Source organism: Gadus macrocephalus, chromosome 7 (assembly GCF_031168955.1).
Source record: "Gadus macrocephalus chromosome 7, ASM3116895v1".
In the NCBI taxonomy this organism is placed as follows: Eukaryota; Metazoa; Chordata; class Actinopteri; order Gadiformes; family Gadidae; genus Gadus; species Gadus macrocephalus.
In genome coordinates this window covers 19,852,350-19,879,772 of record NC_082388.1, presented here as the reverse complement: position 1 = coordinate 19,879,772, position 27,423 = coordinate 19,852,350, and the positions used below count along the sequence as shown (strand labels likewise).

Sequence of the window (27,423 nt, the reverse complement as noted above, 5' to 3'; positions counted from 1 at the left end):
ACGCACGCACGCACGCACGCACGCACGCACGCACGCACGCACGCACGCACACACGCACACACACACACACACACACACACACACACACACACACACACACACACACACACACACACACACACACACATAAATGGACCATAACGGCTATTATTTGATTGTAATTTGTTAGATGTAGCCTAGCTATCTTTTGTTCACAGCAACAAGCTCTTTATGAGCCTATTTCTGACCAATCATGGTATCTCTTCCTTGATTGGATATTTTTTCACACGCAACTTTCTCAATGGTGGAGATAGATAAGGAGCATTTGGAAGGGACATCTTTTTGATTGTTTGGTTTCAAAATCTTGCTCCCTTTGATAATTTATTCTCTCTCTCTTTAAAATCCTTTCCTATAGCAGCATTAAGAGATTTGATATCCCAACCAGTATCCCTATTTGCACATCACTTGTTGATATAAACTTTGAAAAACAAATAACAACCAAGTTTTTACATTCAAATGTCTTTATTGTTTAAATTAATCTTTTGTCGAAACATAGTACAAATAAATTAGGATTGAAAAATCATGTTTATTAAAAAATAAATGTTTTAATGAATAAAAAAACATATGTAGGCCTACAAACATCTGCTACAAAATGAATAGATCTTTGTAAAATATATTACTAAGAAATGTACACTGGTTTGTTCACTGCGACTGCCATTGGTTGTTAAAACACAATATGAGGTCAGATTCTTCTAGTTAGCGCATGGCAGGAAGTAATTGTTTTTCAGGACACGGAACAGCCTTCCGGTCCTCAGGCTGTACTCAAGCATGTTGGACCCGCTGTAAATGTAGGTGTAACCTGAGGGGAGAAGAACACAGCGTTAGTGGGTTTGCAAGTACGATGGAGGAACATGTTAAACCTGGAACAATGTAACTGCATTGTTATTTCATTCAAAACAATTTCAACGAATAAGAGTGCAAGAAAACCAAAACGGCTCAATTGATCTAATCAATTTAGTTGAAAACAGTGACGGCTGTAGTTAAAAAGTTTCCTAATATATGTTTAGATCAACAACTTTTCAAGCGGGGGTCTAGTTCAAGGGTCTAGTGATATAACATGTAACTGTTAACATTATTTTAACAACCATTGGCATCACGTCATCACTCACCTCTGTACTGGAATCCAGCCGTCACCTTGCTGGTGTGTCCTGGGAGGAGGGTTTCTATTGACTTGGGGAATCCTGCGTCCATCGTTCGTCTTGCCTCATCATAACTGTGGAAACACAAGAGTGAAACTGATTCAAGTCTCGTATAATGGCACGGATGGAAATGATCGACCCCATTGCTTGAGTCAGTTATCAGTCGACAGTAGTGTAGTTGTGATTGTTTTTTGGTAGTTTTCTTACCTATAGTACTGGTCGCCCACAAAGAACAAGGTCCTGCGCGTATGGGTATCGTACAAGGCAGCATTGATTTTGTTTACGTTCCTAGGCAGACCGAAATAGTCGATATTCCTAGGAAAGCCGCTCACCAGATCATACCCGGAGAAGGCCCAGACCTGACGACCTGGAGGGACACGGGGAAAGAACCAGGATTAGCATGTATGCAAAGTTTTCTCCCGCAAAGATGTTTTCTGTGTAACACTGTGCTTTCTTTTGAAGTGCTATGAAACATTATGCCCGTTCTGCCATTTTTCGTAAAACCTTTTAAAAACGTGCTAAACAACAGCAGATCATTGCTGTGCTGCTGGAGCTTGTACCTTGGAATAGATAGACTCGGTCAGTCTGGCGGCTCTCGAAAGCAGCATCGACCTTTTCGGGGGCGTTGGGCCAGAAGCTGGAGATGAGGGACTGCTGGGCCCTGCGGTTCTGGAGGTGCTTACGCCAGAAGAAACTGCAATACAACAACAACAACAACAACGACAATCAAACAGTGAATGAGAATTCGACAGATCATAAATCCATGAAAGGTCATTGTAGTGTAGGGTTATCGTGTTTTGAAGGGTCTCTACCTGCCCTTGAAGAAGAGCATCTCGCCCCTCAGGGTGCTCACAGCGTCGAGGACCATGGTTGCGTCGCAGGAGTTGGGGGTTGTGGGTGGTGTGGTTTCAATTGGGGTCACGTTAGGACCTGGATGGACATGGTCCAACCAAAATCATCAGTCGAGGAATACAATTGTTTCCGAGACCTGTTCTCAGACAAATCCCGATAACTGTGATTGGTTGGAAATGCATCTCCATCACTTAAGACAGACTGCAACGATACAACACCCGCCGCCATCCAACATTTTGGCCTTTAACTGTCTTCGAACCCTTCCAGCATCAATATAACCTACATTCTTAAACATTATTCCTTACATTAGATAGCTTTTTGTTTGGGATTACAGGTAGGGTAAGCTATCCTAGCAAGCAAGCACTAAAATAAAGTATAATAAAGTCAGTAATCCTTCCACTGACCATAGAGGGACTGGATTCCGTTGACATCGTCACGGGGCAGCTGAAACGTGTCGGGGTTCTTGTAGATGTAATTTGGGTACATGAGCGCACCGGGGTCCCTGGAGTGGCCCAAGCCCAGGGAATGTCCAAACTCATGGGCCGCAACCAGGAAAAGAACATAACCTGAAAAATACACAAACACAAACATGAAACATGAGAGCCCCGCTATATTGATATGTGCTGTTTGGTAATGGTTCATATTCCACCGATTCTCCGTACACCAAACTCACCTCTTGTTGAGCGGTAGGTGAAATCCTCGTCTTCATCAAAGTGGGCGTCGCCGCCGATCCCCGTGGACGGGGCGAAGGCGTGGGCGAGGGTGCCCTGGGGGCCGTCGAAGGGGTAGTAATCACCATGCGCTGTCGGCACAACGTCAAAAACACTTTAATGTCAGGTACACCAAACACAGAGATGGCACAATAAGGGAGATGATGAAGTCCTGTGATGAATCTCCCCAACATCCTTTCAACGTGCAACTTGACAAGAACATCCTCATTCAACTGCTGGCCTACCAGCAGTGGATTGGTTGTTGTGTTTTGTTTTGGGAGGCAGTGGAAATAAGACAGTCAGCCTAATGATGCTATAAGCTATTTATCAGCCTATTTCAGTAAAATTTCGCAGCTCACTTTTTGCACTATTTATTATGTTGTAGTATTGCATTGCTATATTATTATTTGATAAGATTAGATATTACATCATATATTATATATTAGTAATATATTAATACTATATATGGTTTCGATATGGTTTGTTGTTGGTCCATATTTTGTTCTCTTTCTTGAATAGTTTGACCTGACATAAATTCCCAAGAAAGCCAGAGGGCACATACGTTGAATCTAACAATGTTTGGTTAGTCTCTAGTCCGGTGTCAACACTTACATCCTCTCCCAAAAGAGATCATGATGTCAGCGGTACCACGCTCGATCCTTCGAAACGTCAGGGGAGTGACCCTGGCCCACACATTCAACGCTTTTTCCACGGACTCGTCTACCTCTGCCCGGGTCATGTCCGGAGTGTAGTTCAGAATCCTGTGAGGGTAAAAAGAGAAGTAGATGTTTGATCGGACATCATTCCCAGGCGCACTTATCCCAAGACCCCCAGACCCCCAACACACAGATAGAAACAAGGTGGTAGTCCTTTCTTGCGACACTCTTATGAGCGCTGCCAGGGTTAGGGGGTTCAATTCCTGCTGAGATCAACCATGCTAAGAATGTATGCACTGACATAATGTGTCTGTGTCTGTGTGAAGACACAATATTAGAAAGCGTTTTAACAGAATCCACCCAATGGCATGTATTCTGGTGCCTGTTACCTGTAGGTGAGGGCCGTTGTTCGCCACTTTTGGTCCCCCCCGAAAGTAGAGAAGCGGGCGACTTGGGTGTCGGGGACCCCGCAGCGGGCCTTCTTCATCATCTGCATGGTGTCAGCGTCCACAGTGCCAGTGATACTCAGGCCAAAGAAGCGCTGCATGTCCCTGAGCTTCTCGACCATGGGGTTGACCCCCCGGCGACCAAAAGACGTCGTATGCTCTTTGGTGAGGTTGAAGAAGCTCTTGAGGTAGCTCTGTTGGAGAGAGAGAGAGAGAGAGAGAGAGAGAGAGAGAGAGAGAGAGAGAGAGAGAGAGAGAGAGACAGAGAGAGAGAGAGAGAGAGCGCAGAAGGTTGGTGGGAGATAGTGAAACAATGATCAGACATTGAGGAACATTTTCTTAGGATTTATAGACTTATGGGCTGTTTAGGATGATGTATTGATTGTTAATCATGTATATATGAATGCAAAACAAGAACCAATTCAAAGTTATTCACCCTTTAAAATTGAAAGAAAGCATTGTCTGTAAGCAATTTTTTCCTCAAAAGATAATTGGTGAATACCAATACCACGTGTAAAAATTAAGAGTATACACAGCTAAGCCAAAGTAAAACATAAGAAGGACTTACCTCTGCAAATTCTTCATCTTTATGGGTGATTTGTTGTGGCGGTTGTTCTCTGTCTAGGGGCAGGGAGTAAACCACTGCCGCCGTCAAGCTCAGGAAGATGCACAGGTTCAAAGAGCGCATGTTGTTTTGCCGTGAAGGACTTAAGTTGTGAGTTGGGAGCACCGCAGGCAGGCATTATATACCTTCACGGCCGGGCCCTGATGTGTTGAGTAACAAGCCAAAGTGAGTCACTGGATGAGGAAACACACCGTATGGTGGAGGAAGTAGGAGGGGCCAGGCTAAGGAGAAGGACATTCCCAAAACAGACTGATACAAAGGAGAGACTTATTTGCGTGGGTTACGGTAACATATGACACACATGCTATATGTTGCATTATTTAGGAATGTTTGACAATTCAAAATATTGTCCGGTATTCTAAACATGATTCAATTGTTATATCTTTTTTTTATATGATTGGATATTGGTTATGTTATGTGGCTGGTCAAAAATGAAGTTATTGATTGACTTATGGGCTTATAGTGTGCAATGCAGCGATGCAGAAGAAAATGTAAGATTTTTTTATTAAAATTAAATTAACTGGTTATACATTGGTATCATAAACTGCATATTGTACAATTAGCATGTGCAAGTGTCATGTGATATAAAAGTGATGTTAAAGTGATAAAACATTGTTAACATAATTAGTGATGCTATGGATGTATGGTTGTAATGTTAAGTTGCCTTTGTTTGCTATTGTTTTTCTTTACCCCATATATCTTTTTGCAAAGCCCTTTTCCTGCTTACCCTCCCGAGTGGTGATTCTGGGTGGCTGTCCCCTGCAGCCTCAGGCTACCATCATTGCCGGGAAGACGGCCCGTAGACATGCTGCCACTTGCCATACAGGTAGCACAACTATTACGTACAACTCCAGCACATATAGAGCAAAATTGAGAGATTTTGAACAATAGTACCAAGATTCATTGCCCAAATAAATTTTAATTAATCCCAGATGACATGCATTACAACTCTTTAGAGTTGTAATGCATGTAACACATTTGAAGTAACATATTGAAATACTAAAGTAATATATAAAAAAAATTCAGAACATAGCATAGAGCTTAGAAAAATTATATTATTACAATTTTGAACGGCACACACATGTTTCGTGACTGCTTTAATGGAAGCAGTCTTTTGTGTACACATCAATGGATAACTGAATGGAAGGGTTTTCTCGTATGGAATTGTCAGATCCAGTGGTTCCCAAACTATGATCAGTGATGTACCCCCTGATTCCATCGCACCGAGTTCTCCCAGCTTCACAGACAGCTCTCACTGAAATGTTTTTGTTCCTAATTCTGTTGCACAAAAAAGTGGACGCGCATGTACAAACATTACATAGGCCTAAATATACATCAAATATAAAGACAACACAGAATAACCAATATTTGGGAGCATTGTAAGCTTATTCTACGTAGGGCAAAATGTATTGACAGGATTATATTTTCCTATGCGTGTGAACATAGACATTGTTTCCATTGGTGGTCATTAGTGGATTAGTTCTTGTGTCATAGGCGTTGGATCAACCAAAAGTTACAAAAAGTAGTGGTTGTCCCTCCCAACATTTTCCAGGATCTTGCTTTCAAAAATATTAATAAATGTGTTGGTTCTTAACTAACCTAACGTTTCTGACACCCGACTTTGAGACAAACATCTCTGTTCTCACGGCAACGTTCCTTAATGACCAAAAGCACGGTGTGTAGATCTTTCAATGTGTGAGTTTCCTGCAATGGATAAGTGGAAGGGGATTTTGGTTACACTGGGCTGCATACATTTATTTTTGGTGCTGAGACTTCTGTCAGCCACGAGACTGTTTGTGAAGGAAAATCACAGATTAATTTCGAGTACCCCCTAGACCCATCCAGGTACCCCGAGGAGTACTAATACCCAACTTTGACAACCGCTGGGCGATTTTTCAATGATTTACCCACGCACTGTGACAACATTAAAAACAGATGACATAGTGACAACACAGTCATATGTGCTAATATTATGTAATCGTTTTAACCACTTCCCTGTCTGTTTTATTACTTCCTTTAAACTACGTCAACAGGCAACAGGTACTATTTGTATTACTGGATTTATGCAAGCCAAGACTAGACAGACACACACACACACACACACACACACACACACACACACACACACACACACACACACACACACACACACACACACACACACACACACACACACACACACACACACACACATATATTGTGTTTATACGCTTAAATATGTTATGTGGCTTGTCATAAATGAGGTTATTGAGTGACTTATGCGGGAATACAATGAAGGAATACAAGTGATGCTTTGGATGACAGCCCTATGATGAAAGTTGAAAGTTTAAGTTAGTAAGTTAACAAAGGCAAAGGGAACAAATTTAACATATGTGTTGTTTATATTACTTGCAATTGGGTTGAAGTAACCATTTGGTGAGTATTTAAAAAAAAGTTAGATTATGTTGAATTAAAAGGCCTAAAATGCAATGGGTCCACCAGACCCAGCAGCACCTCCTGTGTAACAAAAAAACGAACATCCTATGAGGGTTAAGTTTCCTTTGTTTTTGTTTTTCCTTTGCCTCCATTTTTTTAGTTGACAAGCCCTTTTCCTTCTTACTCCCCCGAATGGTGATTCTGGGTGGCTTTCCCCTGCAGCCTCAGGCTAGCATCATTTCTGGGAAGACGGCCCGTAGACATGCTGCAACTCGCCCCACAGGCAGCCACGGTATTATGTCCAACTTCAGCACATATATAGAGCTGTATTAATATTGTGCAACAGTAACAAGATTCATTGCCCAAATTGTAATGGATCCCAGATTACATGCATTACAACCTTTTATAGGCCTGGGTTATGGTCCACAGGATTAGTTGATATGGATATTGCAAAATATTTTAACACATTGAAATAGAACTATAGTAATATATTTTTATAACATAAAATGCAAACATTACATTATAAAGATTATGAATGGCAAAATAACAATATATTGTAATGAACCACTTCCCTGTGTGGTTCATCACTTCCTTTAAACAACTTAATGTCGAGTCACCTAGGGCACCGAAACGGCCAGCGCGGCCCTGCACACACACACACACACACACACACACACACACACACACACACACACACACACACACACACACACACACACACACACACACACACACACACACACACACACACACACACACACAGAAGCAAGCACATCAACCACCTTGCCAAACACCCACACACATCTTCATCATCAGAAATGGAAATCTGGGGAAACACATACAAAACCGTTCAGGCCCGGTTCTACGGGGGTGCATAAGCATGCATTGCACCCCCCCCAAAATTGCATCCTCAATTGAAAGTTGAACTTTTCATTTATAAATATGATAAAAAATAATAAAATACTTTCTCACAGAACAAATTGTAATTAAACTTGTGACAATTTCCATTAAATACCGTTGTTTGCTGCATTTATTTTGTTCACTAAACCGATAAGATCGTTATTATGCAGGTGCGCGTGAACTGCGCCACGGCCGGCGGCCGGCGTCGTGGGCAACATACGCGCACCCATGTTTGTATATAGTATATTTATGGCGCACAAGGCAGTGACATCGAACTTCTTCGAAAATCAATTGTTAATTAGTTGCCAACTTTTGTATGTGCAAAAGTGAGTGAACCCTGAGCTGCATTGCTAAATCGAGCAGGTCAACACAATCAGGTGGGACCAATGTAGTGATGAAATGGAACAATGCAATCAGAGATCTTTAGGGAAGAAATTGGGTGACACTAGATAAAACAGATCAAACCAGGTAGGTTTAGGCTCACTTAAGTGAACCCATTCAGGTTAATCACTAAATGTGTCCCACAAGACATGGTGTGATACTATCTTTTAAGCACAGTAAATGATTTTCTCCCAACATGTCAGTAGAACTACCTAGAAGTGCTTGTCTATCTACTGGTAGAAAGGCCTGTGTAAAAAGTGAAGTCTGAACTGACGCTGGGTAGCTGGTTTTAGTATAGTACTGGGGCACCCCCTGTAATCTCAGATGCACACCAAGGCTTCTGTTGTGGAACTGGGCCTGAAACAGTTACAAACCCTATTTTTATTCTACAAAAGAGGGCAATTAGAATCATTAACAGAGCAGAATATCTTGAACCAACCAATACATTATTTATAAACTCAAATGCACTTAAATTAAGGAGTTAACATGTGGAATGCCTTAGACGAAGAAATTAAAATGTGTAACACGGTACAAAGACAAAAAAAAAGACTGAAAAATAATATGCTTAACAAATATAAAAGTGAAGGGATCCTAGATGCGCAATAATGACGCACTTCCTGTAAACGCTGTCTTTTAAATGCGCATGCGTGTTTCATTCATTCCCATGTTATTCCCAAGTATTAACGATCTCCTTTTGTTTTCTAATCTATGAATAATCTAATGTATACATTTTTTTGTTGCCTATACTTGGGTAATATATAAAAGAAGAATCGGTTAACTCCATTCACTGAACGATCCACTTTATTTCCAGCGCTCCCAACAGAGGGTAAAAACAGCAACCCACACGCAGACACTTCCGTTCTCCTCCTTAAACGGCAACTTCAACCATTTCACTTAAGCTTTGTATCGTTAGAAACCCACTCATATTTTTGAATGGTCGAGCATCATTCCCTTATTTTCTGGAGAGACTGGAGAGATCCGTATCAATCTCCAACACTTCCTGTTTACAATGACGCAATATGACGATTTTTGCGTACAAGAAAATAGGAAGTGTAAGAGGGGATGATTCTCGTAAGACTACAACCACTAGTCCCACCCCCCTCTAGGGGGTGGGACCCACTGACGCTACAGACCTATTAGAGCAGTGCCAGTGGGTGGGACTTCACCAGCAGAACCTAACATCCACAGCGTCTGAAGCTAAGCTAACAGAGGCTGTTGATAAAACTGAAGTACAATGGCGGAGGGTACTGGATCTGACATAGAAGATGGCACCATGCAAAAGTTCACCATTTCGAAAGAAATACAAACGAGGACTACCGTATTTTCCGCACTATAAGGCGCACCGGATTATAAGGCGCACCTTCAATGAATGGCCTATTTTAGAACTGTTTTCATATATAGGGCGCACCAGATTATAAGGCGCATAGAATAGAAGATACTGCAGTCAAACGTTTGACTGGGGTTGCGTTATGCATCGACTAGATGAAGCTGTGCTAAAGGGAATGTCAACAAAACAGTCAGATAAAGTCAAACTTTATTAAGCGTTCTGACAACTCCGTTCACTCCCATGGTAACGATGTTCAAACATTAATGTGCATATTAACAATATCTCCCAGCCTTGTTCAGTTGTAAACACGTAAAAGAAACACAGTCTGATACCGCAAATTCAAACGTTAGTGCATAACTCAACATTGTTCAGTTACGTTTAACACGTAAAGCTCACTTTTTCAGTTCATTCCCCGTCCACGAATCCCTCGAGTTCTTCTTCTTCAGTGTCCGAATTGAACAGTTGGGCGAGTACGGCTCCCTCTCGTCATTATCCGAGTCAGTGTCGCTGCTGTTGCCTGGCAGTTCAGTGATTATTCCTGCCTTCGTGAAAGCTTGGACCACAGTTGAGACTGTTATATCAGCCCAGGCATCCACGATCCATTGGCAGATAGTGGCGTAAGTCGCCCGGCGCTGTCTCCCCGTCTTGGTGAACGTGTGTTCGCCTTCTAAGGCCCCGTCCACACAAAGCCGATTTTTTGGTGAAACCGCATAAGTCTTGTCCGTTCGGCCGTCAGACGGGGCCCGCGAATCCGGTGCCCGAAACCGCACAATTCCAAAACCACCCTCGGAGGTGGTTTCAAATCTATCCGGACCTATGCGGTTTCGTCTTAGGATTCGTGTGGACGTCTGAAACGCTTGATGGCAGTTGCGTTGAATTTTTTATTTGTATTCTTTTTGTTGCTTTAAATAAAGCCCCTTGATAAATGTAAATACTAACTGTACATTAAAAAGTATTTCTGCTCAATTTAAAAGGTTGAATCTCCTCGTGACTGAATGTTTGTATACAGCGCGCAGGCTTGATGCGCTCCACTTTTTTCTGTGGAGAACCAGCGCCTTGAATATTTACTACAGCGTTTCTACAGCTCGATGCGGTTTCGAAATGACTCCGTCTTTACGAAGTGCGCCTTATAGTCTTTACGAAGTGCGTCTTATAGTGCGGAAAATACGGTAATTCACTGAGTTCACCAACTAATACCCCTCCTCAATAGAAATGTTGTGTGAAATGATTTTCAAGCAGTCTTGCGGTATCAGCTTGGTAGATGGAACAGCGAGGTGTCCGATAGGCGGAGATCTAGATCAGCGGGAGTGGCCAGCGAAGCTGTGCATCGTGGTGCATGGTGGGAGTTGTTGTCTTCAATCCACAAGCGCCAAAAAGTCACAGTCTGCCTTTTCTCGGTCAAGACGGCACCAAATTAGAATTTTATTTTATTATTCGACTACATATAGGAACCAATTTCAATACATATTCATGCCTCCACCGGTGAAATGCTCCTTTAAGAATAAGAGTTCCTAACAGGAACTGGGTTACATATGCATTCATCAGGGCTTTTAGACGTGTTTCCAATGGCTTTGTTTGTGCGAAAGAACGGGCTGCGTTCAATGAAATCAAAACCAAAACGGATAAAGCCTTCTTTTTATGTCCATGATTGAGCCCCTTTTATAAACAACCGTTCCGGGTTTTGTCCGTTGGCTTGTGTCGATACGTCAAGTGTCGATACGTCATCTGTAAGCGCAGGACCCCGAGTCGATCTGGCAGCCGAGTCAATCTGGTACCCACACCGGACCGAAGACCGAATAAACATTTTTAAATGAGACGTCTGGCCTACGGAGCAAAAAAAAAGTATTTTTGATATCCCTACTCAGTATCTCCATTTGCAACATCACTTGTTGATGGAAACTTTAAAAAACAAATAACAAACAAGATATAACATTCAAAGGTCTTTATTGTTTCAATTAATCTTTGGTCGATACATAGTACAAATTAATTAGGATTGAAAAATCAGGTTTATAAAAAAATAAACATTTTCGTAAGTAAAAAACATTTTCTACAAAATGAATAGATCTTTGTAAAATATATTATAAAGAAATGTAACACTGGTTTGTTCACTGCGACTGCCATTGGTAGTTAAAACACAATATGAGGTCAGATTCTTCTAGTTAGCGCATGGCAGGAAGTAATCGTTTTTCAGGACACGGAACAGCCTTCCGGTCCTCAGGCTGCACTCAAGCATGTTGGACCCGCTGTAAATGTAGGTGAAACCTGAGGGGAGAAGAACACAGCTTTAGTGGGTTTGCAGGTGGTACGATGGAGGAACATGTTAAACCTGGCACAATGTAACCGCATTGTTATTTTCATTCAAAATAATTTTAACGAATAAGAGTGCAAGAAAACCAAAACAGCTCAATTGATCTAATCAATTTAGTTGAAAACAGTGACGGCTGTAGTTAGAAAGTTTCCTAATATATGTTTAGATAGAAAACTAGTTCAAGGGTCTAGTGATATAACATGTAACTGTTAACATTATTTTAACAACCATTGGCATCACGTCATCACTCACCTCTGTACTGGAATCCAGCCGTCACCTTGCTGGTGTGTCCTGGGAGGAGGGTTTCGATTGACTTGGGGAATCCTGCGTCCATCGTTCGTCTTGCCTCATCATAACTGTGGAAACACAAGAGTGAAACTGTGACTCAAGGCACGTAAAATGGCGTGGACAGAAACGATCGACCCCTTTGCTTGAGTCAGTTATCAGTCGACAGTAGTGTAGTTGTGATTGTTTTTTGTTAGTTTTCTTACCTATAGTACTGGTCGCCCACAAAGAACAGGGTCCTGCGCGTATCGGTATTATACAAGGCAGCATTGATTTTGTTTACGTTCCTAGGCAGACCGAAATAATCGATATTCCTGGGAAAGCCGCTCACCAGATCATACCCGGAGAAGGCCCAGACTTGACGACCTGGAGGGACACGGGGAAAGAACCAGGATTAGCACGTATTAAAGTTTTCTCCCGCAGATATTTTCTGTTTAACACTGCGCTTTAAAACAAGCTGCCCATTCTACCATTTTTCTGCTAAACAACAGCAGATCATTGCTGTGCTGCTGGAGCTTGTACCTTTGAAAAGATAGACCTGGTCAGTCTGGTGGCTCTCGAAAGCAGCATCGACTTTTTCGGGGGCGTTGGGCCAGAAGCTGGAGATGAGGGACTGCTGGGCCCTGCGGTTCTGGGGGTGCTTACGCCAGAAGAAACTGCAATACAACAACAACAACAACAACGACAATCAAACAGTGAATGAGAATTCGACAGATCATAAATCCATGAAAGGTCATTGTAGTGTAGGGTTATCGTGTTTTGAAGGGTCTCTACCTGCCCTTGAAGAAGAGCATCTCGCCCCTCAGGGTGCTCACAGCGTCGAGGACCATGGTTGCGTCGCAGGAGTTGGGGGTTGTGGGTGGTGTGGGTTTATTTGGGGTCACGTTGCCGTTAGGATCTGGATGGACATGGTCCAACCAAAATCATCAGTCGAGGAATAAACAGGACGCCGAGACATTCTTAAACATTATTTCTTTACCTGTAAATCTTTTTTTGTTGAGATTTACAGGTAGGTAAGCGATCCTAGCAAACAAGTAGCACTAAAATAAAGTTAATCCTTCCACTGACCATAGAGGGACTGGATTCCGTTGACATCGTCACGGGGCAGCTGAAACGTGTCGGGGTTCTTGTAGATGTAATTTGGGTACATGAGCGCACCGGGGTCCCTGGAGTGGCCCAAGCCCAGGGAATGTCCAAACTCATGGGCCGCAACCAGGAAAAGAACATAACCTGAAAAATACACAAACACAAACATGAAACATGAGAGCCCCACAAAATTGATATGTGCTGTTTATCAACGCGTAATGGTTCATATTCCAGTGATTCTCCGTGCGCCGAACTCACCACTTGTTGAACGGTAGGTGAAATCCTCGTCTTCATCAAAGTGGGCGTCGCCGCCGATCCCCGTGGACGGGGCGAAGGCGTGGGCGAGGGTGCCCTGGGGGCCGTCGAAGGGGTAGTCATCACCATGCGCTGTCGGCACAACGTCAAAAACACTTTAATGTCAGGTAGACCAAACACAGAGATGGCACAATAAGGGAGATGATGAAGTCCTGTGATGAATCTCCCCAACATCCAACGTGCAACTTGGCAAGAACATCCTCATTCAACTGCTGGCCTGCCAGCAGTGGATTGGTTATTCTGTTTTTGTTTTTGGAGGCGCAGTGAACATAAGAATGTCAGTGATGCTATAAGCTATTTATCTGCCTATTTCAGTCAAATTTGGCAGCTCACTTTTTGCACTATTCATTATATTGTATTCTATTGCTATATTATTATTTGATAAGATTAGATTTTACCTAATATATTATATATTAGTATTATACTTATACTGTATATGGTTTCAATATGGTTTGCTGTTGGTCTGTATTTTGTTGGTTTTCTTTCTTGAATAGTTTGACCAGACATTAATTCCCGAGAAAGCCAGAGGGCACATACGTTGAATCTTACAATGTTGGGTTAGTCTCAAGTCTGGCGTCAACACTTACATCGGCTCGCGAAGGAGATCATGATGTCAGCGGTACCGCGCTCCATCCTTCGAAACGTCAGGGGAGTGACCCTGGCCCAAACATTCAACGCTTTTTCCACAGAATCGTCTACCTCTGCCCGGGTCATGTCCGGAGTGTAGTTCAGAATCCTGTGAAGGCAAAAAGATACATGGAAGTTTGATCAGAAATAACTCTGAGGCGCCCTCATCTCAAGACCAACAAACCCCCACAGACACACGCACACAAGGCCGTTGCACCAAGTCCTGGGCCCCTATACAAGAGGTACTGATGGGCCCCCCTGCGCTAAATTGTTGACGGGGGGACGGGGACGGGGGGGCCCTAGTACTATGGGCCGGTAGTTCATTTTATTTTATTTTATTTATTTATTTATTTTTTGTGGGCCCCCCCTGGGCTGTGGGCCCCTAGAATCGTCATCACCTTTCACCCCTTTACGACGGCCCTGCACGCACACACACACACACACACACACACACACACACACCCAGACACACACACACACACACACACACACACACACACACACACACACACACACACACACACACACACACACACACACACACAAACCACAGGAGTGAAGCAAACTACAATACATCACCAAGACCCCCTGACACAGATAGAAACAAGGTGGTGGTCCTGTCTAGCCACACTCTTATGAATGCTGCCAGGGTTAGGTTCTCAATTCCCACTGGGGTCTACCATGCTAAGAATGTATGCACTCACATTATTATAAAACGTTTTAACAGAATCCACCCAATGGCATGTATTCTGGTGCCTGTTACCTGTAGGTGAGGGCCGTTGTTTGCCACTTAAGGTTCCCCGCGAAAGTGGAGAAGCTGGCAACTTGGGTGTCGGGGACCCCGCAGCGGGCCTTCTTCATCATCTGCATGGTGTCAGCGTCCACTGAGCCAGTGATATTCAGGCCAAAGAAGCGCTGCATGTCCCTGAGCTTCTCGACCATGGGGTTGACCCCCTGGCGACCAAAAGATTTGGTGAGGTTGAAGAAGCTCTTGAGGTAGATCTGTGAGAGAGAGAGAGAGAGAGAGAGAGAGAGAGAGAGAGAGAGAGAGAGAGAGAGAGAGAGAGAGAGAGAGAGAGAGAGAGAGAGAGAGAGAGAGAGAGGGTGGAAGGAACAGGAACAATGATCAGACATTGAGGACCATTTTCTTCATGATTTGTAGACTTTGTGCTGTTTAGGATGATGCATTGATTGTTAAATATTAGCTTTAAAATACAATGGTTGTTTATATGTATACATGCATGACAAACAACAACCAATTCAAAGTTATTCACCCTTTAAAATGTACAGAGAGCATTGTCTGTTAGCAGTTATTTCCTCAAAAGATAATTGGTGAATACCAATACCACGTGTAACAACTAAGAGATTACAAAGCAAAGCCTAAATAAAAAGTAAGAAGGACTTACCTCTGCAAATTCTTCATCTTTATGGGTGATTTGTTGTGGCGGTTGTTCTCTGTCTAGGGGCAGGGAGTAAACCACTGCCGCTGTCAAGCTCAGGAAGATGCACAGGTTCAAAGAGCGCATGCTGTTTTGCCGTGAAGGACTTAAGTTGTGAGTTGGGAGCACCGCAGGCAGGCATTATATACCTTCACGGCCGGGCCCTGATGTGTTGAATAACAAGCCAAAGTGAGTCACTGGATGAGGAAACACACCGTAGGATGGAGGAACTAGCAGGGGCTAGGCTAAGGAGAAGGAAAAATAAAATCTGCAAACATACTGACACAAAGGAGTTCATATATGTTGCGTTATTTAGGAATGTTTGATCAATTAATGATTCAATTGTCATATATTTTGCTCTTTAAGGACATCTGAATGGTTATGTCATGGGGCTGGTCAAAACGAAGGTATTGAGTGACTTATGGACTTAAAAAGTGCAATGCAGCGATGCCGATATGCAGAGAACAAATGATTTTTTTGTGTAGCCAATATTTCCACATTTTCACTGACAAACAACATATTTAACGGCATATTGTACAATTAGCATGTGAAGGTGTCATGTGACATAAAAGTGATGGAAAAGTGATGTAAAACATTATTTACATTAATACATTAAGTGATGCTATGGATGAGGGACCTTTAATGAATGACGTATGTATTGTAATGTTAAGTTGCCTTTGTTTGCTATTGTTTTTCTTTACCCCATATATCTTTTTGCAAAGCCCTTTCCCTGCTTACCCTCCCGAGTGGTGATTCTGGGTGGCTGTCCCCTGCAGCCTCAGGCTACCATCATTGCCGGGAAGACGGCCCGTAGACATGCTGCCACTCTCCCCACAGGTAGCACAGGTATTACGTCCAACTCCAGCACATACAGAGCAATACTAAGGAAGGGGGAATAGTAACAAGATTCACGCCCAAATAAATTGTAATTAATCCCATATGTCCTGCATTACAACTCTTTAGAGGCCTGTCAACGGGATTAGTTGTATGGATATTGTAAAATAGTAAAGTAACACATTGAAATACTATAGTAATATATTTAATTTTTATAACATAGCATACAATATAGAAACATTACATAATTACAATTTTGAATGGCACATACATGTTTCCTGAATGCTTTAATGGAAGCAGTCTTTTCTATACCAATGGAAAACTGTTTTCTCATATGGAATTGTCGTATCCAGTCGTTCCCAAACTTTTATCAGTAATGTACCCCTTGTGACCTATCCCATCCCAACGAGTTCTCCCAGCTTCACAGACAGCTCACTGAAATGTTTTTGTTCTTAATTCTGCTGCAAAAAAAAAATGGACACGCATACATTACATATCAACATATATACATAAAATATAAAGACGAACATAGACATTGTTGCCATTGGTGGTCATTAGTGGATTAGCTCTTGTTAATTAATTGACAGGTTTAATTAAAAAAATAATAAATGTGTAGCTTCTTAACTAACCTAACGTTTCTGACTCCCGACTTTGAGACAAACATCTCTGTTCTCATGGCGTTCATTAACGACCAAAAGCACGGTGTGTAGATCTTTCAATGGGTGAGTTTCCCGCATTGGATAAGTGTCAGGGGAGTTTGGTTACACTGGGCTGCATACATTTATTTTTAGTACTGAGACTTCTGTCAGCCACAAGACTGTTTGTGAAGGAAAATCACAGATTTATTTTGAGTATCCCCTAGACCCATCCAGGTACCCCGAGGGGTACTAGTGCCCCACTTTGAAAACCGCTGGATGATTGTTCAATGATTTTCCCATTTCTCATTGACAGCATTAAAAACAGATGGCGTAGTGACAACCCAGTCATATGTGCCAATATAATGTCATCGTTTTCACAACTTCCCTGTCTGATTCATTAGTGTAAACTACGTCAACGCACGCGCACACAACGAATGTCAAGACAAAGACACACAACGAATGTCAAGACTTTGAGACAAACATCTCTGTTCTCATGGCGTTCATTAACGACCAAAAGCACGGTGTGTAGATCTTTCAATGGGTGAGTTTCCCGCATTGGATAAGTGTCAGGGGAGTTTGGTTACACTGGGCTGCATACATTTATTTTTAGTACTGAGACTTCTGTCAGCCACAAGACTGTTTGTGAAGGAAAATCACAGATTTATTTTGAGTATCCCCTAGACCCATCCAGGTACCCCGAGGGGTACTAGTGCCCCACTTTGAAAACCGCTGGATGATTGTTCAATGATTTTCCCATTTCTCATTGACAGCATTAAAAACAGATGGCGTAGTGACAACCCAGTCATATGTGCCAATATAATGTCATCGTTTTCACAACTTCCCTGTCTGATTCATTAGTGTAAACTACGTCAACGCACGCGCACACAACGAATGTCAAGACAAAGGCAGCGACACATGCACGAAAGCGCACACGCACGAAAGCGCACACAAAGCGCATTACCCTCTTCCTTGAGCCTCCCCAAATGTCTTGCGATATTAATATCCCCCCTCCCCCCTGCGGACTGTTTAAGTTATTTTTTTCTTCTTATGCTAGTGTGTATGCTATGTGTGACAGTAGGCTACTTCTGCCTGTTTTGGCCAGGACACTGGAAGATATGTTTAATCTCAATGATGATTATATTTTCAACTAACCATTTATATTTTCATTTTATGTCTATGCACTTTTCAGCAGTAAAAGCTATGTAATAATTGATTTGCATGCATAGTATACTACACTTCCCATTGAACAATTACCCCTGTTAACATAAATTGATAATGTAATCAAATGCTCACACAGTAGCTGGTTTCAGACACACGTGAAAGTCCTGATATTCTCCAGATGGGACGTATGTGTGAACAACATATCCTTACATTTATACCCAGAAAATCTCCTGAATAAATCCTACCCCTGAGGTAGTATTTTCTCCGTAGGAAATGTAAATTACCTTATATGTGAATGAGGATTAGAAAGTCTGTATTTCTCACAGAACTTCAGTGGGCGTGTTGATGACGCTTCTGCATATCATTGAGTGGCCCCCTAAATGATAATCAGCCTGTTGACTTTTGTTCGCTGAATGGTTGAAAAATATTAAAATGTTGGCACTGCTTTCAAGAGTCATTTGGGGTGAACAAATGTTAAATCTTATAAAATTATAGGCAAAATGTTATTATATTATGGCCTCAGAAATTTGTTACATTATCGACTGGGGTTTCCACATTATTGCTATCGGTTCAATTACAACTAGAGGTTGAGTACAGTGTAATCTAATCATTCTAACCCCTTCTCTCTGTGGTTCTTCCTTTAAACAACGGAGCCCACAGACAGAAACACACACACAAACACACACAGGCCCACACACACACACCCACACACATACACCGGGGCGGCAGTAGCTCAGGAGGTAGAGCGGGTTGGCTGGTAACCTGAAGGTTGTTGGTTCGTAGTTGAGTGTCGAGGTGTCCTTGAGCAAGGCACCTAACCCTGACTGTTAGCTCCTGACGAGCTGGCTGTCGCCTTGCATGGTTGACTCTGCCATGGGTGTGTGCGTGAATGGTGAATGTGAGGCAATATTGTAAAGCGCTTTGGGTGGCCAATGGTTAGAAAAGCGCTATATAAATGCAGTCCATTTACATTTATTTACACACACACACAAAAACACGCACATAAACTGACATACACACACACACTCTCGCAAGGAAGCACATCCACCGCCGTGCCAAACATACAAACACACACACTCATCTTCATCATCATGAATGGAATTCTGGAGAAACACATACAAAACATACAAACCCTATTTTTATTCTACCAAAGAGGGCAATTTGAATCATTAACAGAGCAGAGTATCTTGAACCTACCAATACATTATATATAAACTCAAACACACTTAAATGAAGGAGTAAACATGTGGAATGCCTGAGAGGAAGAAATAAAAATGTGTAACACGGTAACAAACAAAGACTTAAAAAAAATACTGAAAAAGAAGATGCTTAACAAATATAAAATTGAAGCATTTCGGTCAGTACTTTTAAGCAATGTCAATGCATACATTTTTTGTGTTTCTAACTTATGCGAGTATGCAATGATGTGTAATATGTGATCAAAATAAATAAACTAAACTAAACTAAATGAACTAAATAATAATCATCAGGGCATTACGAGCGATGAACAATCAAGCCATGCCTCCCTTCATCAGCGTGTCACTCAGGGACCCCACTGCATCCCAGCATATGACCAGCCGGCCTTCTGGAGATGACATATTTCACCTCAGGGTCGTACTTGTACTGGAAACCTCCTTTGAAGAAGTATACGAAACCTGTGTGGAATGATGGGTACACATCACGCAAAGTAGTATTTAGTTATGGTTGGTGTGTTTGGTATAACTCTCACACCCACATGATCAAATGGAGGGCAAATCAGAGGCAGGGTTTGGATGTGATTGTCTTTGTAAACGTCCAGACTGGTGGTAAGGTATCCATACCTCACTACCATAGAGTGGATACATAATAAATGCACAAATCAAGACAATAACTCCTACATAAAGTGTTGGGTTTGATTGTGATAAATCAAAACATTACATACTGTACCCTTATAAAAAATAGCTGCATCGAGGTGAGAGGGAACGCCCGGCCATTGCTGGTCTATTGGCGCTGGGGACCCCTCCTCCATTGTCTTCTGCTGCTCGTCGTACCTGGAATACAAGCAGAGGTACATGCTGATTGTAAATCCTTCCCAACTCGCTCTGACACATCTTATTCAAGATACACAACCCATAATCATTATATGAGCCACAGACATTGATATTCATTATCTCGTTGAGATGACTAATTGGTATGTAGTATATACAAAGAAACACTTGTCTTGCCTTATCTACAACATCAGTCAACATCAAGTATAAAGCAGTGTTAATCAGTCACCGGGGAGAATGACATCATTGTCTTTCATTCACCCATTCACCCACCCTTTTACATAGCCTGTCTGGCCTCAGCCTGTTTGGCCATGCGGACAGACACTTCAGATTAAGACTGGAGGACCCCTGAGCCTAGCAATTAGTGTAGCCTATATATAGGTCAAAACCGAGCAGTGTTGAATGGTTGAACCAGGTCAGGATAGTCTGTTGCCAAGGGTGTCTGTCCGCCAGGCAAAAGGTTCTGGGTTCGAAACCCAATTGCGTGCAGCCGAACTAGAAGGCCTCCTTAAGCAAGATGCCAAACACATACCTGCTCTTTAAGGACATATATATGGAATTACTGTAAAACTACAAAAAAACTTTGGAAAAACAGCCTCTGGTAAATTTTTGTAAATATACAAAATTGATTTGGGGGTACCTCCAGCACTCAGTGCCAGTGAAGAAGACGGTGAGGTGTGCGAAGCGGAAGTGAAGGGCAGCGTCTACAGCCTGCACTCTGGGAGGGAAGCCCAGGTCTGAGATGTTGCTGGGGAACCCTGCCATCAGATTTAACTGTCTGATCGCCCAGTACTGACTACCTTTAGACACACACACACACACACACACACACACACACACACACACACACACACACACACACACAGGCAGACACATACACACACACACATGCATGGACACACACACACACACACACACACACACACACACACACACACACACACACACACACATACACAGGCAGACACATACACACACACAGGCATGGACACACACACACACACACACACACACGCACACACACACGCAGGCAGACACATACACACACACAGGCATGGAAACACACACGCACACACACAGAGGTGCAGACACGCACACACACACACACTCAAATACAACCAAACAAACATAGAGGCGTAGACACACACACACACAGGCGTAGACACACACACACACAGAGGCGTAGACACACACACACACGCAGGCGTTGACACACACACACACACACACATACAGACACCAGCAGGCAGACACACACACACAAACACACACACACACACTCATGACATAGAGAAATATTGCGACCAAGTATTAATCTCGGTGGCACTATAAAAAATGAATCAACTTGAAAGAGATTAAGCATACCTTTGAAAAACAAGAGTTGGTTCATCTCCACATTCTCATAGGCGGCGTCCATGTTATGTGGTACAGCATCGGGCCACAAGCCACGGATCAGACTGATCCCGATCTCATCAGATGTCGGATACTTACGCCACATGAATCTTTAAGACAGACAGGCCATGGGCTTTTACATGTTGCTTTAACGAATGGGTTGCCGTTATTTTGACTGTGATCGGATGGTCATTACTTTGAGGAAGGAATTTTGGCAGACATCCAGTGAAATGTTGTCGCCTGCTCCCGTAGATCATGGGTTGACACAGGTGAACTTTGCGTTGTCGTCGCGGTGCATACCTGTCTTTGAAAAACACGATCTCCTGCTGGAGTTCTGTGACCGCATCAAACGACAAATTTGGGTCACACTTGTCAGGTGTCCGAGGAGGGGGCCTCTTGTAGAAGAGGGAAGCATACTTCGGATTGATGCCTGGGGGGGGGGGGGGGGGGGGGAAGAGGAGAGTAAAGGAAGGAGAGGAAGAGGTTTTGAAGGACTGGTGGTGAGATTGAACACACTACATCTGTTCTCCTTTTTTTATTGCAGACAATGTTAAGTATAGCCTGGTCCTGCCAGACCATCGTACTTCATTTCATTTGTACAGAAGGTCTGGAACTGCTCATTTGACAAACGTTCACTCACTTGGAGGCGGGTGTCTGTAGAAGTTTTAAAATGATTGGATCTGCCCAGTGCCACTCTGGATCTGCCATAACCAATCGCATGGCGTTTGGTTGTGACGTATGTCATGCGACGGGACCGGCTCCTTCACAACTAACGGAGCCAGCTGGAAAATGAAACTTTTCCCGAACCCGGTGGGGAGAAGCGCCACAACATCATGGCCACCAACAAAACTCTGCAAAGCTTGTTCTTGCTCCGGCTTTAATTGATCGATTTTCGGCAGCGATCCCACAACAGACCGAATAGCTTCTCTCGTATCCTTCTCCATTTTCTTCCTCTGACTACAACTGAAACTGGCGCGCGACCTAGACGTCATTGTTCTCAGCCACTCCCTCTGTTCGCTGATTGGACCGCCAGAAATCTAGTTTCCCTGGAACGCATTCATATTAAGCAGACCCAGACCTAGTACTGAAGTGAAATGAAAATTGAGCGGAAGTAGGTAGGTGGGCGGTGCCAGGCTATGTTAAGTAAGGTTTGTTAAGCAACTTAAAAAAGTAAAATGCTGATGAAAAAAAGTTTTTTTCATCAGCATTTTATATATATTGCTAAATTGTCATTTTTGTTCCTCATTTTACCTGTAATGTCCCTACATTAAAAAAAAAGTCATAATTTTGTGTTATGGAAACGTGGTGCATTGAGAACGGGTTGTGCGTGGTATTTCCTGACCCACCGTACATGCGCTGGGCCGCCTGGACATCATGGTGGGCTAGCCGTAAGTCCGGCAGGAAGCTGTACGTCGGGTACATCACCGCCCCGGGGTCCATGGCGTGAGGCAGGCCCAGGGCGTGGCCAAACTCATGCACTGCCACCGCAAAGAGGTTGAAGCCTAACAGAGTGCCACACACACACACACACAACCACACACACACACACACACACACACACACACACACAACCACACACACACAGCCACACACACACACACACACACACACACACACACACACACACACACACACACACACACACACACACACACACACACACACACACACACACATACACACACACACACACACACACACACACACATACACAACCACACACACACACACAACCACACACACACACACACAACCACACACACACACACACACACACACACACATACAACCACACACACACACAACCACACACACACACACACACACACACACACACACACACACACACACACACACACACACACACACACACACACACACACACACACACAAGATCAAACATCTATGCATGATTCACAATGCATGTGTAGTTTGTGTACAGATATTCGGTTTTTTTGCTTGGAATTTCTGATGAATCGACTTATGTGGATTAGAGATGTAAAAGTCCAATATAAATATGAACCACACTTATCCGTACACACATGCACACATGGTTCAGACCCGACATAAAGGGACACATGCACACACGTACAGAAACACACACACACCAAGGCATCCATGCCCACAAACACACAAACAAACACACACTCACAAATACATTCACACACACACTCCATCGATCAACAATCCCTTGGCTGTGCAATGATATCCATCCTCATTAAGCCTGTCAAATTGATTTAAAACACATTTTTCCCCCCAAGGCCTGTGGCAACGAGTACCTGTGGAGTTGAAGCTCCAGTCCTCCTCTTCATCAAAGTGAACATCCCCACCAAGGTCATCGCCAGGCAGGAAGGCGTGAGCCAAGGCTCCCCCCTTGCCATCGAACGGAGAACCATCCTGATGATCTGTGGGAACAGCACATGAAAACAGATATTGACAACGAATGCAAAGTCAAGTGGCGTTACTGAAGGGCTAGTTATGGCTTCACGTCGACGGAACAAAAGTGGATTTATAGACCAAATATGTCCTTGCGGACCCTCCTTGCGTCCCCCACGAGGGCCTGACGTGCGCCTCCGAAAAAATTGGAACCTGTGATTGGTCCGCTCACTAAAACCCGACGCAGAACCAAAACAGGTTCAGGACTGCGTCGAAGAGTTTGCGTGGTCGACATGAAACCATAATCAGCGCCTTAGATCTTCTTTGGTATCTGTGGAAGCCACAGGGGCCCTCGCCTCCGTGGTGGAAGGAGATGACGATGTCAGCATCCCTCCGGCTCCTCCTTCGGACGCGGACGGGTGTCACCTCCGCCCACAACCTCCACGCCCTCCGGAAGGCTCGGTGGACTTTAGCGGAGACGCTGGCAGTCGGGCCGTAGCTAGAGATTCTGGGATGACAACGCCATTACTAAGAAACATGAAAATAATTCATTGGCCTGCTCAGAACTTAAGGCTCAATTATGGTTCTACATGGTTTTCCGCCCCATTACTTCCTTGTGGACCTTCCTTGCATCCCCCACAAGGGCCTGACGTGCGCCTCCCAAAAATGTTAACCTTGCATAGAGGCGATGCAGCAGCAAGGCCTGTGTTTGGTCCGTTCACTGAAACCCCACGCAGAACCAAAACGAGTTCACGACCACGTGGAACCATAACGGTGGAATCATAATTGACCCTTTACAGTACAGGCTCACAGTGACGATTCGTTGACGTTAGGGTGGACCACTTCATTCACCTAGTGGCCAGTTTGAGTTCCATCTAGCTAGCTTGGTGGGAGGGGACTGAATGCAAAATAGCGCATTCAGCTAGCATAACCAAGATGGCCGCTGCTGTATGGGGGAATAAAGCCCCTGGTAAAAACCTGTAGCTCAGCGTACTCCTCTTCCAGCGCCACGTGTTGTGGAAGGGCTCCACGTCGGACAAGCCACACCGAGGCTTCCGCATGAGCGCCAGCGTGTCGGGCGTCAGCCGGCCGTTGTCGGGAAGGCCGAAGTACCGCTGCATCTGCTTCACCGCCGCGCAGAGCCGGTCATCAGCCGTGGCGGGGCTGACTGCCCCCCTCCTCTGCCGGTCCGACCGGGACGGCCCGTAGCCATAGAACTTCTCTAAGTATCTCTGGAAAGAAGGGACAACAAAAGAGAAAAGGGAGACCCTCTTTTTTTTTTACTCTTTTTATTGGTGTTTTGTACGATTCAAAACGTTTTTGTTTTTTTTGCAAAGTCATCCCCCTAGCCAGGGAAGAACAGTCCTGTCAAATATTAATTAATCCAGGGCTAAAAATAAAAGTCCTTTGTTTGACAACACAGTAGTCACTGCTCGTGTTTGCACTGTCAGGCTACCTGGTAAAAAAAATATACCTGTGACACATGCACCAACGCATACAGAAACACACGCACACACAGAGCGGAAAGCGACAACAGCCAGAAAAACTTTCCACACATTGCCCTAAACCTTTAATAAAGCCTTAGTAATGGGTATACTCATGCTTTGTAATTGTAGGTGTCATCGACATACGGTGCCGAAGAAGACTAGTATAGTTACTATAGTATTGACGTTGTGACGATAGAAAAAGGTACACATGTAGTCCATACAGCAGATTTTGATGTGGATTTTGACTATTTTGAGGTGGTCGGAACAACAAACAAAGTCTATTTAGTTCCCGAATGCAACATGCATTAATCACAACCATTGATGCAGCTAACCTCTGAACTCTGATCTCTGATCTTTAATGCATGAAAAAGGGATGATTTTTATGTTATACAGCAGAAGATGTTGTCCAAGGCTTCTTACAATAATACAATATTCTACCTATGATTCTCCCGACCTGCTAAGATTTCATATAAAGTATTTACGTCAAAGAAATGTTATTTAAGGATGATTCAAACCCACTTCCTTATTAAAAATAGATTTCGACTCTGCCCTTCACTTGTGCTTCGCACACCTGAGCGAGGGCTGGAGAGGTACCCTTAAATCCATTTTCTCTGTTAACTGGTGAAAGTAGGGCAACAAAAAAAACATTTTACCCACAAAACATGAATATTATATCGATGGAATAACTTTCTAGTACTATGGGTAAAAAAGGAACAATCAGTTTGAACAATACACCAAATATACAGTAAAGAGCCGGCACCTATGCATGTCACCAGAACTATTCCACTTGAACTGGGCCAACATACAACTAAGGCATCATTGCGTCAAAACCATCACTTGCATGAAAAAAAAACACAGCAACATTGTCCCGGGAAGACTTTGCATTCATTTAGAATACCGCCACAACAAAATCAAAGTACGGACGAGTCGCTCATCCTTGCTACTCCCTGGGGTCCTATCCTTAACCCATCATCCATCCATCATAAATACCTTTGCAAACATCACCTCGTCCTGCGATGGGGCAGGTGGGCCAGGCCGCTCTGTATTCAGCAGGGGAAGGCTGTGGAGCTGGCTGGGCACCAGGAGAACCAGCAGTCCCAGCCAGAGTGTCCCCATCTCTTCAAGGCACGTCCCCACAAGGAGGTCTCCGTCTCTGGATGTACGGCTGGGTCTGTGTCTGTGCGTTAAGGTACTGCGAATACCCCTGAAGCACACCGTTAATTATGTCTATGTGCCTCTGTTTGTGTGTGTGTGTGTGTGTGTGTGCGTGTGTGTGTGTGTGTGTTAGTTTGTGTATGATTGTGTGTGGGTGTATATCTGTGTCTGTTTGTGTATGACGTTGTGTGTTTTCTTATGATTTTGTGTGTGTCTGTGTGTGTGTGAGTGTGTGTGTGTGTCTGTTTCTTTGTGTCGTTTCATATGTGTGTGTGTGTGTGTGTGTGTAAATGCGTGCATGATTTCAGTGTTTTGTGTCTGAGTATATGTGTGTTTATGTTTGTGAATGAGATTTTTTCATTATTGTGTGTGAGTATGTGCATATGTGTGTGTGTGTGTGTGTGTGCGTGTGTGTATCCGTGCAATAAAAAGGCAGCTCCAAACACCTGCTTCCACCTCTCCATCTGGTAATGTGTGTTATAAGTCATGGATTTGCATACTCAAGACATATCTCTGAAACATAATAACAAGGTGCTGTTCCGTAGTGGAACCGCACTACAAGTCGTAACCTGAAGACACACAAGACCCCTCTGTAGGACTAGAAGTTCTTGGCCTTTTAGAGAAGTTGTATTGGCTGCAGCATTTGTTGATATGCAAACATAGCAAAAATAAGATTTAGTTGATGAATCAAAATGTTTATTGTTCATTAAAGTGATGTTGTCACAATGTTGAGGTGTATCATTGGTAAACAAAAGGGTTGTTATTGAAATGTTTAAGTAAGTGCCGTCTTTGCTGAACCTGCC

At 43.4% G+C, this 27,423-nt stretch overlaps 1 protein-coding gene across 1 annotated transcript; it reads right to left on the bottom strand.

The window, feature by feature from the left end:
* Nucleotides 1–482: 482 nt before the first annotated feature.
* Nucleotides 483–26,613, bottom strand: LOC132461396 (uncharacterized). The gene is made up of 30 exons (XM_060056486.1): nucleotides 26,456–26,613; nucleotides 24,957–25,210; nucleotides 24,219–24,486; nucleotides 23,882–24,053; nucleotides 22,949–23,104; nucleotides 21,903–22,032; nucleotides 21,576–21,712; nucleotides 20,851–21,010; nucleotides 20,110–20,213; nucleotides 19,758–19,838; nucleotides 15,518–15,693; nucleotides 14,875–15,113; nucleotides 14,072–14,220; nucleotides 13,428–13,556; nucleotides 13,152–13,313; nucleotides 12,858–12,981; nucleotides 12,606–12,739; nucleotides 12,290–12,449; nucleotides 12,051–12,154; nucleotides 11,651–11,752; nucleotides 4,411–4,586; nucleotides 3,786–4,036; nucleotides 3,353–3,501; nucleotides 2,704–2,832; nucleotides 2,418–2,596; nucleotides 1,991–2,115; nucleotides 1,739–1,872; nucleotides 1,386–1,545; nucleotides 1,149–1,252; nucleotides 483–838 (listed from the first exon to the last, which is right to left on the bottom strand). The coding sequence occupies exons 1-30, from the start codon at nucleotides 26,579–26,581 to the stop codon at nucleotides 732–734; spliced, it is 4,581 nt and encodes a 1,526-aa protein (XP_059912469.1). The 5' UTR covers nucleotides 26,582–26,613; the 3' UTR covers nucleotides 483–731.
* Nucleotides 26,614–27,423: the final 810 nt, after the last annotated feature.

Coding starts and splice junctions, on each gene's coding strand:
- LOC132461396 (XM_060056486.1), bottom strand. CDS start 26,581: ATGGGGACACTCTGGCTGGGACTGCTGGTTCTCCTGGTGCCCAGCCAG. Junction 13,557..14,071: donor GATCTCCTTCGCGAGCCGAT/GTAAGTGTTGAC, acceptor TTGTGCCGACAG/CGCATGGTGATGACTACCCC. Junction 2,116..2,417: donor ATGGTCAGTGGAAGGATTAC/TGACTTTATTAT, acceptor TTGGACCATGTC/CATCCAGGTCCTAACGTGAC.